General features: G+C 47.3%; 1 protein-coding gene across 1 annotated transcript; it reads right to left on the reverse strand.

The window, feature by feature from the left end:
- Positions 1-792: 792 nt before the first annotated feature.
- EIF2B5 (eukaryotic translation initiation factor 2B subunit epsilon) lies at positions 793-9,922 on the reverse strand. Its single transcript, XM_070406701.1, has 16 exons — positions 9,682-9,922; positions 7,987-8,111; positions 6,860-7,045; positions 6,604-6,781; positions 6,441-6,521; positions 6,101-6,178; positions 5,337-5,649; positions 4,234-4,379; positions 3,873-4,014; positions 3,650-3,751; positions 3,356-3,463; positions 3,078-3,168; positions 2,658-2,781; positions 1,974-2,099; positions 1,479-1,589; positions 793-1,323 (listed from the first exon to the last, which is right to left on the reverse strand). The coding sequence occupies exons 1-16, from the start codon at positions 9,877-9,879 to the stop codon at positions 1,264-1,266; spliced, it is 2,169 nt and encodes a 722-aa protein (XP_070262802.1). The 5' UTR covers positions 9,880-9,922; the 3' UTR covers positions 793-1,263.
- Between the last annotated feature and the right edge of the window lie 1,240 nt (positions 9,923-11,162).

Below are 11,162 nucleotides of genomic sequence, written 5' to 3' on the forward strand. Positions count from 1 at the left end.
TGAAAGAAATAGACTTCCAAGTCCAGGAAGCGCATAGAACCCCAAACAAAAGGAATCCAAAGAGGACCACACCAAGACACATCATAATTAAAATGCCAAGAGCAAAAGACAAAGAGAGTATCCTAAAAGCAGCAAGAAAAAGACAGTCAGTTACCTACAAGGGAGTACCCATACGACTGTCAGCTGATTTCTCAACAGAAACTTTGCAGGCTAGAAGGGAGTGGCAAGAAATATTCAAAGTGATGAATACCAAGAACCTACAACCAAGACTACTTTATCCAGCAAAGCTATCATTCAGAAGTGAAGGTCAGATAAAGAGCTTCACAGATACGAACAAGCTAAAGGAGTTCATCACCACCAAACCAGTATTATATGAAATGCTGAAAGGTATCCTTTAAGAAGAGGAAGAAGAAGAAAAAGGTAAAGATACAAATTATGAACAACAAATACACATCTATCAACAAGTGAATCTAAAAACCAAGTGAATAAATAATCTGATGAACAGTATGAACTGGTGATTGTAATAGAATCAGGGACATAGAAAGGGAATGGACTGACTATTCTTGGGGGGGGGGGGGGAAGGGGTGTGGGGGTGAGGGAAGAGATTGGACAATAATCGTGCACCTATGGATGAGGACAGTGGGTGGGGAGTGAGGGCAGAGGGTGGGGTGGGAACTGGGTGGAGGGGAGTTATGGTGGGGAAAAAGAGGAACCAATGTAATAATCTGAACAATAAAGATTTAATTAAAAATAAATATCAAAACTCTAAAATATGCTTCAAAAGTCATTAACTCTGGTTTTTCTGAGATTTATTTTTAAGTGTTAATTTTTATTTAATACTTTTTTCTTTCAAAAATGTCTTAACTGATTTAATTTTCCCCCACCAAAAAATAAAAGCCAATTTAGAGAAAAAAAAAATTAACAAATACAAGCAGCAGAAAAGGCCAGCTGCTCTCTGCTGCTTCCCGAGGGAAAGCCAAAACACAAAGCTGTGCCTCTGGCCTTCCTCTAACTGCAGGGCCTGCTTAGTTCCTCATTAGGCAGAGCTTTTTTCCAGCCCAACTTCCCTCATCCCAACTCCCCAGTCAGGATGTGAGGCACATGGTTGCTGGCGGTGAGAAGAATACTGTAGTTCCAGCCTCTGCTCCTTTAAGTCTCAGCCAGGATGGTGGTCACTCATATTCTGCAACTAGCCTCTCACTTGCCCTGGCCCAGAAGCCAGGAGGGCCTTCACTCACACCCACAGGAGCAGGCAGTAGGACTTCAGTCATCTTCAGATGACTCCTCTTCTGCCTCTTTTAACCACTGGATGAACCTCTGCAGCTGTAAGACAGCATAGAGGAGAGCTACTGAGGGAGGAGCACATAACCCTCCTGTTCTCCTTGGTGGATAAACAGCTCAAACAGAGTCCCAGGGACCAACCACCCCGTGGGCCAAGGACCAGACAACCACCATGGCAAGAGGGTAGCCTGACTCACCTGTTGGTTCTTGCGCAACTGCCGGCCTTTGTCAGTTGTATCCCTTTGGTTGTACCAGCTTAGGATTGTTTCCTCAGCTAGGATCTCCAACTGGTAGAAAGCCATCAATACCTGCAGAAGGCCAGCAGAGACCTCAGAGACCATGCAGAGTCCAGCAAGATTAATGGATAACAGAGGAAGAGGAGGCAAGATCTTAGCACCTCTCACTACCAGGTTCTTAGCTCTCTTCTACACTGAACAGCCTTCTCCAAAACAGAAAAGAGTAAGCTCTTTACTGGGACAGGTATAACTTCTGGAACTATTGCTAGGTAGTGCTCTATGCATTCCCAGGGCAAAGCTGTACTATCCCAGCAATGAACACAATATCAGGGTGGATGATGCTGTTAACCAAACTCCATATTGGATTCATGTCAGTCTCTGTTTGTAGCTCCATGGAGGTCACCAAAGCCTGTTTCAAAGCAAATGCAGGACTATGAGTCTTGAGGTGGTATTCACCTTGGCCATGGAAGTACCAAGAGCTTCATGCTCCAGGAAGAAGTCCTCAATGGCTGCCAGCGCTTCCAAATGATCAGCTGCACGCTTTATGTAGTTCCTAAAAACAGGGCTCCAGGCCTTGAGCAGCTACAGAAGAAAGGAAAAGGGAGCTGCAACATATGCCTGAGACATACACCTGAACAGCAAAGAAAATAAATATTGATAGCATGCATCTTTCATGATATGGGAAGACAAGATGATATAGGCCCTGTGGAATCATATCAGAAGGACTTAGTAACTGCTAGCAGTCAGGGTTGGGGAAAAAGAGGTTCCCCAGCGATGGTGAAAGGGGTCAGATATGCAGGCTGCCTCAAAAATACCTATTCCCAGCCTACAGGTTGATCTTATTCTGAGTCAAATCATTTATAGTCAGAGAGTCTAAAGTCCAGATCTGTTCTGGGTATACCTTTGGGGTCTGGCATAGCCTGAATCCTGGAGTCTCAAAGGCCACTTAGGATTGAACCTAACTTGACTCCTCTGGACCAACCAAAGCTGCTTTAGAATCCAGTCTGATTCCAGAGGTGAGGAGAAACACAATATGCCACAACAAGACCTTCTATTCCTGATTTCTTTTAAAATCACCACAGCAAGGATGTGTATTTGCTTCCACCCAACCCCTTGTACTCAGCCCCAATCTTTGCTCACGGGAAGCAGCAGGGCACAGTAGCGGTTTGGATCCAGCGGGGAATCCATTTGTTGCAGGGGGAATTCCAGGACCACGTGGCTCAGTACCTGCATCACCTCCTTTAGGCTTATGTTGTAGGCGTACCTGTGGGGAGACTGTGGTGACACCAAGGCCTTCATTGGCCCTTTCAGCATGCTGTAGGGCTGACTTTGGTAGGACACTGGGGAAGAGGAAGTCAGATGGAACAACGTGGAAGGGGAGAATTTTGGAAGGAGGAATATGCCAAGACTAAAACCTAATGCTCTCCTTGCTCCAAATGCTAATGGCTTTGTACATTCGGGATGTCAAGGAAACAGGTTCCTGTATGGGGAAGAAACAGGAGAGCCTCTATCTGCCTGGGATTACTCCATTGAAAGAAAATAGGGAGGGGCTGCTCTTACTTGAGAGAGTTGATCTCTAGGACTAGGTTATCACAAGAAATGTTCTCCTCCTTGCCCCGCTGTAGTGTTCCCAGGACTTCATTCTGGAACACTAAAATCAAAGCAAGAATAAGTTTGTGGGGCCAACATTACTCCAGAAGGTGTTAAGTCATCTAGTTCTGACTTGATACCAAACCTCTCCTGGGAGGAATACAAGTCTTTGGCTAGTTGATCCAGATAAAGAATAAACTGGAGGTTTTCCTCTCTCATCCCAAGATACTGCTTCCCTGGCCACTCACCTTTGATGTCATCCATCTGTGGGGAGCCTGCACGGCTATCTAGCTCCTCAGAATCCATACTTAGCTCACTTTCTGTTTCACTTTCTTCTTCTATGTTGATAGTGAGTCCTGAGAACCCATAAAGGGTAAGAAAAAAGAAAAATAAGGAATGAGCCATTGACAGAGAATCATATATATGGCCTGTCTGCATGAATAAAGCAGAACAAGTAGTCTGATTCTGAAGTGTTCACTCTCCTTTAAAATGTTCTGATTCAGAAAAGGTGTGTGTGTGCGGCAGGAATAGGCCTATCTCACCCCACAGATTCTGCCGTAGTTCCTCCTCTTCTTCCATGTTCATGTCTGCAGCTTTCCAGAGGTAGCCCTGGCCTGCAACTCCGACTTCTGCTGGATTGTAACCTGGAAAGACAATGATCTTTCACAAGGGCCTGTGGAAGTATGCATTCCTCCAGGAGGAAACACTGGTTTTTCTATGGGGCAGAGAGACACACAGATGCCCCACACCTGCTGAGCCTCACACCTTTCAGCTTCACTTTCTCCTTTTCTTGATCAGCCCCAGAATCATCACTGAACTGGCTATCGTCCTCATCTTCCTCTGCATCTGGAGGGTGCAAAGAGATCACCGAGCCCTCAGGCAGTGTGATGTTTGGACCCACTACCACCTAGGGGAGAAAAAAGGAGTGGGTGGCACAGATCCATTAGTGTGTTGGGGAAAATTACATTCTGACAAAGACAGTGACTAAGCCAAGTAGCAGGCAAATGAAACCACTGGATTTGGAATCTTAGTTCAGGCTGGATTATAGTTGGACGTAGGTCCCTTCTGGTTTAGCATGACCACCACTCAGTTTGGGGCCTGTACAGAGTATGGAACCGGTTCTCACCTGGGAAGTGAGGACACAGTGTGGCTTCAGTGTAACTTGTTCCTTGACCTCAGCATTGTCACAAAGCAGAGACTGATGGATCTGTGCTCCAGCAGCCACTCGAACACCCTGCCACAGGTAGGCCTGGTCCAGCACCACGTTATCACCTGGCTCAGGACAGGAAGAACTCCTGGTCACTCAGGGCTCCAACTCCAGACCAGGGCCATTCCTGGAAGACATGGCTGACTGATACCAGCATAGCTCCCATCCAGCTCAAATACTCCATCCCCCAACTCACCAGAAATACCTGCTTCCCTTCTAAGCCCAGGCCTGAGAGTAGAACATTGCTCAGCCTGCCCATCCTCCACCAGGTTTATGACAGCTTATATGATTTGGCTGGAGAATAGTGGGCAAAGGCCCTCAAGGTGGGATTGTGCTGTAGGACTATCACACAGGACTTAAGAACCTGAGAACCCTCAAGATTTCTGGGGACCTCTAGACCTCAAGAAACTTATTAGATACATGTCCATATCTATCCCACCTCTTCTTGTACATTTTGAATTAAAATCTTATTGGTCTTTTAAAGAGGCAGTTCAATTTAAAGCATCACATTCCTACATCTAAAGTGAGTCACTAAGAGGCTAACCAGGCAGTATGATAGAGTAAAAAGGACACTGGACTTAACAATCAGAATACTTAGATTTAAGCTCCAGCACTGCCTCTTTAGCTATGACCTTGGGCAACACAACCTCTTTGAGCCTTACCTATAAACTGGGGATAAATAACACCTTCCTCACAAGGTTTTAGTGAGGATTAAATGAAATAATGTATGCAAAAGGTCTTTGTAAGCTGTAATGTACAGATATTATTATTGCATGTTAATTATCCACTTGGTCTTGAATATGAATATAGGGTACCCTGGAACGTGAGGAATCACCCAGTAAGAAGCTCACAGGGCACAAACGACAGCTTCACTGTTTTTACTTCTCTGTTCCCTCCTTTGTTAAGGGAGCCACTCTAGTTCCCTATTCTCAAGGACTAGTCCTCTGTCTCCTCTGGAGACATGGGCCTCCCCAGGTTCCTACTCTTAAGATGACTGGCTTGACTCCCCCACCTGTGCTCACCAATGTGACAGCCAGGGCCAATGACGCTGTTGGTGATGGAGCAATTGCTGCCAATGACAGTGCCAGAGCCCAGGAGCACATTTTCCTCCAGGATGCTGCCATGGCCCAGGCTGACCTCAGGCCCTCGGTAGATGTTGTGCCGGGAATGAGTGCAGTTCTGAGTTGTGTCGTCAGTGAAGTTTGCCTCTGGGGTGAGAGGGTAGACCCATCGGCGGATGACATCAGCGCAGACAGCTGCATACATGTGTAGGTTGGAGACCCGGGCACCATATTCCCTAGTTGTCACATGCATGTGGATCTGGTTCCCTAGAATCTGAGGACAAGGAAAGGGAGGTCGCCCAAGCAAGCAAGAGAGGAAGAACACCCCCAGGTACAATACTTTTCTTACCTTCGTAAGTTTCCCTCTGCCACTCAATGTCACAAATGGCCTGAGACTTTTCTTTGTGTACTGCTTCCCCCCAACCACAGCTATTTTCCTCCCTCCTAAGGCTCAATAAAACAGAAAAGGGGACCAAAAGTTATCTGCATGAGATGAAATCTTAGCCCTCTTTTATTATAAACATTTTTTTAATTCATTGATTGATTTTAGAGAGAGAGAAACATCAATCTGCTGTTCCACCCATCCACGCATTCACTAGTTCACTCTTGCATGTACCCTGGGCCTGAACCCAAAACCTTGGCATATTGGGAGGATGCTTCAACCAATTGAGCTACCCAGCCAGGCTTAGTGTTTTTTTAAAGAGGCACTGGGAGCCTTTTCTTACCTCCTCATTCACTAACAGGCCTCGCACAAAGTCGTCCCGAGTTTGGTAGTCAAAGTTGTCTGTAAAGAGTTGAGCCACCTATGGGAGGAAGTTGGATGGGGTCAAGGTTAAGTGCTATTCTCTGGAAGCAAAGATAAGTCCCCAGAGACCTATCAGACCTATGACAGTGGGACAAGGGCCAGAATCCCAATATTGGGGTCAAGATGACAGCAACTATGTGCTGTAGAACAAGTGAGAGAAAGAGGGAGTAGAAATATGCCCCTGGCCTTCTGGGGATGGGGAGGAGAAGTAACAAATCAAAGAGTTCTACTCTGTGCAGCCCTGGCCCTGAAGGGTTCACCTGGGGAGAGCAGATGCTGATATGACAATCCAGTAAATCATAGCGAATCTCCACTCCATCTCCACTGCCCCGGAACAAACTCTGTGGAGAGAGTTATAAGGATTTTAACCAGTCACACTGAATCCTGTCACCTTCCCACTTCAAAAAACCGACACCCACACACCAGAGGAAAAGAAAAACGTCGAAGGCCTTGGGTCTTCTGAAAATGGAGAACCCGGTTTGTGGCACTATCCATAGCCACTACCACATTGTCCTCATGGCAACGAGTTGGGTGACTGGGGGATGATTCCTTGAAGATCATTGTCATCACAGACACATTTTTTTCTAGCTTTCGCCTCAACCTACAAAGGATAGGGGGGAGAGAGTCTTAGGGCTCTGCTGGTCCCCTAACGTTGTCCCTACCATGTTCCCATCCTGACCTGTGTTCCTCCAGGGCTCTGGTAATATTGATGTTTGAGATGACGTCCCCATATACCAGAAGGAAGTCAGAGCGCACCAAGGCCTTGGCATCAACATCACGGAGAACATCCCCCAGTGATCGATATAGATCTGATGTAATTATTCGAACCACATTGAGAGATGTAGGGCGGCACCACTTGGATTTCCTAAAGGAAGGGGGGTGGTGGTAGTGAAGGGATTGAGTAAATCAAACATAAAGATCATGTAGAACTTCCCCATTTTTCTCCTCCAATCAAAATTCATACTCCTTCTCTGGCTTTTTTGAATTCCTGCCAGCGTCCCTCAACTTCAAAGAGCTTTATGAACTTATAATTAATGGTTTCAGCATCCTGTGTCACCAGGCTTGTTTTATGGGCTGGAGAAGCATGGTTATTTCCTCTCCATAGCCTAACCCTTATCCCCAAACATGGATTTGAATTCAAATTCCTGCCGAGACTTAGGATATACAAAGTTTCCTGGGAATACACTTTTCATGCCACTTTCCTCCTTTCAAAACCCAGACCAAATTTAGGAACTGTCTATTGGAGACTATGCTAATATCCAAGTCCTTATTTCCTAAGCTTCCATAAGTCCTGACATTTACTTTTCCAAGAAGATTTCACCAAACTTTGTTAAGTGCTTATTATGTGTTTGGTAGTAAACTAAGCACTGAGAATACTAAGATGAGGAACACCCACACTTAGTGGCTTACCACAGCAATAAAAAACAAAACAAAAAAACAAAAAAAAGCAACCCCCCCAAAACAAAACAAACAAACACAAAAAAGAACAAAGATGAGGAACAGCTCAATATTTAGAAACTCAGTGGAAAAACAAACATGTTACTCTTATAACTCCCATATTGGAGCCATTCAATAAAAAGCAAAACCCACTGGGATCAAACTTTATAAGAGATTCAGAAAAAACCCAAATGCTATCCTTTAATCTTTGTCACAGTTTCAATTACTCACCTCTGATAAGTGAAGAGAATACCCTTAGCCTTATGATGGCCTCTACACAGACACATTTTCCCCTTATTTATTTATATTCATCTTTAGAAAAGTGGACAAAAATGGTGAAACATGGAAAGAAAAGTTGCAGGGCCTTACAGTAAATGTTCCTTGATTTGAGCAGCTTTCCAACAACAAAACACAAAGGTTTCCTGTACGCCTGTGGCAGTCAGAAATTCCAAAGTGTAGTCAATTAATGCCACATTGGCCAGCGGCAAGAGGACCTGGAGGGCAGATGAAAAAAATGTGAAGTCTTGAATCTGGCCCTCTACATACCTTTCTTTCCCCCATTACAACAATTTTCACTCCTATATCAGTGTTTCCAAATGCTATAGTTTTGTTTTATCTTTCAAACTTAAAAGGGATCAGGCTTCTGCCTTTGATGTTCATAGCATGCTCGAAGCATTAGTCTAGCAGTGGTTCTTTAACCTGTGGGTCTTGACCCCTGAAAATACATCCTGCAGATCAGATATTTACATTACCATTCATAACAGTAGCAAAATTACAGTTATGAAGTAGCAATGAAAGTAATTTTATAGTTGGGGGTCACCACAACATGAGGAACTGTATTAAAGGGTCGTGGCATTAGGAAGGCTGAGAACCACTGGTAAGGTGTTGCAACTTGGATATAGTAAGCATAAAATCTACTTGCTTAGCATCAATCAGATACAGAGCTCTTATAGGAGGCCCCTCTGACAAAGGAGACTACTGGAAATCAATTTTATCTCCAGAAACTTAAGCGTTGCTAAGGCCCTTTCCCCATAAAACTTCCTTCCTTGATCCCTTTCTAAGAGTCGGGGGCTAGCCAACCTCAATCACCTGTCCAAAATGCATTGCCATGAGGCTTTTTGCTGGGAGTGAGGAGTCAGGATTTCCCCTGAACTGAACGCAGTTCCCTCTCTCTGAACTAGGAATGGCTGAGTGACCCAGCAGTATCCAGGACTAGCTCATAGCTCAGTGTCTAGACCAGGGATTTCCAACCGGTGTGCCACAAGAAATCTTAAAACATGCAAATACCTGACTAGTTAGTTAGTCAGGGGCACTGACCACTTTTCCCTTAGATTGTCCAATACAAAATGACAACAGCCAACACAACGACAGGCATCTGGTGTTAAAGAATCAACATTAGCAGTACCTATTTTTGGTCAGATCAGCAATATATATATATATATATATATATATATATATATATAAAATTTGGGGTGCCCCATAATTTTTGTAATTAGCTTATGTGTGCCGTGAGATGAAAAAGGCTGAAAATAGCTGGTCTAGACAACAAGACAGAGGCTGCTGGCCACCAGCCACTAAGCCTGTTCTGGGCCTTCGGACAGATGGCACTGGCTGTCACTGAAACCTGGAAGGGAAAGGGCACTGCACCGAGACCAAAAAGAGCTGTCCCTCTGGGATCAGACCCGTCTGCACCTTTTTTAGGCAAAAGGAGGCGATACTCCCTTTCACCTAAGGATTTCTTTTTTGTCTCCGCAGAAAGGCCTCGCAGCCTCCTCAGGGGGCGTCGACTCTCCGCGTGAGGGCTTCTCACAAGCGCTGCTTCTCCAATTTAGCCTCCCATGCCCCCCAAACCCGAGTTAGACAGCACGGCCACGGCTGCCAGCCTCTCCCCCGGGCGGGCTCTGCCCGTCTGCCTGCCCCTCTCCTAACTAGATACACCCGATTTCGAGCAAGGAGGTTGGACACGCGTCCTCCCGGAGCACGCCTCCCCCGGCAGACGGAAGGTTAACCAGCTCCAGCCCCCGCCGCTCCGGGCCCTCCGACGGCTCTCCCCCAGGCGCTCACCCGAGGCTGGTCCTTGGAGATGGGGAAGAAGCGGCGGTTGAAGCTATCCGCCACCAGAACGGCTTGTAGGGGCGGCGGCGGTTCCTCCTCCGCCGCTCGGGCTCCCCCCGCGCCGCCGCCGCCTCCCGGCCCGCAGACACTGCGCTTGTTGGCCCGACTGGGCATCGCACCAGGCGGCACCACCACAGGGGTCGCCATCTTCTCTCACCGCCACCACTTCCGCATGGACACTGACACCGCACGCAGTAGGGGCCAAAAAGGACCCAGTACTCAAAACGCGGAGGACCAACGGAGGGAGGGCGGGGAGAGGAGAGTGCGCATGCGCCTCGCCTAGGCGCCAGCCCCGCCGGGAGGCTCAGCAGTTTGGAGCCGGCTTGGGGCGCGGCCGCCGCGAACCTGACCTGTTGAAGCGCTGGGGGTGGGGTCCTATGGACCGCAGACTGGATCTGCAAGTATAGTAGGCCTTCATTTGTACATGAACAAGATGAGATTCTTGCGGGATGATGAGGCTTGTGGTCTCTGCGAAGGTGCCAGATCCATTCTGGATAGTCTTCCCCGCCCCTAGCCTGTTAAAAATTGTAGCCTTTCGTCATTCTACTCATGCCGTGTGACCCGGCACCTTGGGGAGCTCGAGACATCCCCTTCCCGCAGGGAACTCGGTCTACGTAAACACAAAGCGTGGTACAGTAGGGCGAGAGGTAATTCTCTCGAGCGCCGATTGTGGCCAGGCTCGATACAGCATGATCTCATTTAGTTCGCCACACGTCTCCGTGAGAACATACTCATTCGTTCAGCAAACATTTCTTGAACTCTACGAGGGCTGAGGATCACCCAACTAGTAAGTGGAAGAACTGGTACCCGATCTGTCTGACTTCATAGTTCCACAATTTTTTTTTCTGCCAAGTTATGTGGGTGATAAAAATTACTCTTTCATGGTATCTTCAATGATTCATTCATTCATTCATTCATTCTCTCAGCATTTATTGAAACCCTACTCTGTCTCCATCAGGGCGCAAATAGGGGTGGATCCAAGAACACTATGCATAAAGTTGAATGGGTCTGGAGTTAAGCAGCCAGCTTTCCAGGCAGAAGGGACCGTAAGCTCAAAGGTCCGAGGCTCGAGAGGCGCGCACTACTTGGGGAAAGAGGCGGTGGCTGCGGGGGGGTAACCCGGGGCTGCCGAGTGCGAGACCGTGGGGGGCGGTGCAGGCGAGGCGAGCCAGCGTAGGCGTCCTGCGCAATCAAGGAGCTTTCTCGCCGGGCGCGCGTCCTCTCTGCACCAGAGCTGCCTGCATTCTAGACCCGCGGATCCCGCAAAGGTCAGCAAAGGCTGTTCCCTCCCACGCGCGCGTTGCCAGTCGGGATGGGGAGTTCGAAAGGCTGACGTTGCTTCTACGTGGCGGTTGCCGCTGGACCAGCGGGACCAAGGCCTCCTCCTGGTGGGACTGAGGAACCTGTCATTTCTTCCCTCTGCTAGTTAA

This window comes from Myotis yumanensis, unplaced genomic scaffold, assembly GCF_028538775.1.
Source record: "Myotis yumanensis isolate MYYU_CA2020_CCGP unplaced genomic scaffold, mMyoYum1.0.hap1 SCAF_2, whole genome shotgun sequence".
NCBI lineage: Eukaryota > Metazoa > Chordata > Mammalia > Chiroptera > Vespertilionidae > Myotis > Myotis yumanensis.

Excerpts from the sequence above, each read along its gene's own strand:
- EIF2B5 (XM_070406701.1), bottom strand. The coding sequence starts at position 9,879 with ATGGCGACCCCTGTGGTGGTGCCGCCTGGTGCGATGCCCAGTCGGGCC. Across the intron at positions 6,522-6,603 it reads GACGTTTTTCTTTTCCTCTG|AGTTTGTTCCGGGGCAGTGG; the intron begins GTGTGTGGGTGT and ends CTCTCTCCACAG. Across the intron at positions 3,752-3,872 it reads GGAGAAAGTGAAGCTGAAAG|GTTACAATCCAGCAGAAGTC; the intron begins GTGTGAGGCTCA and ends TTGTCTTTCCAG.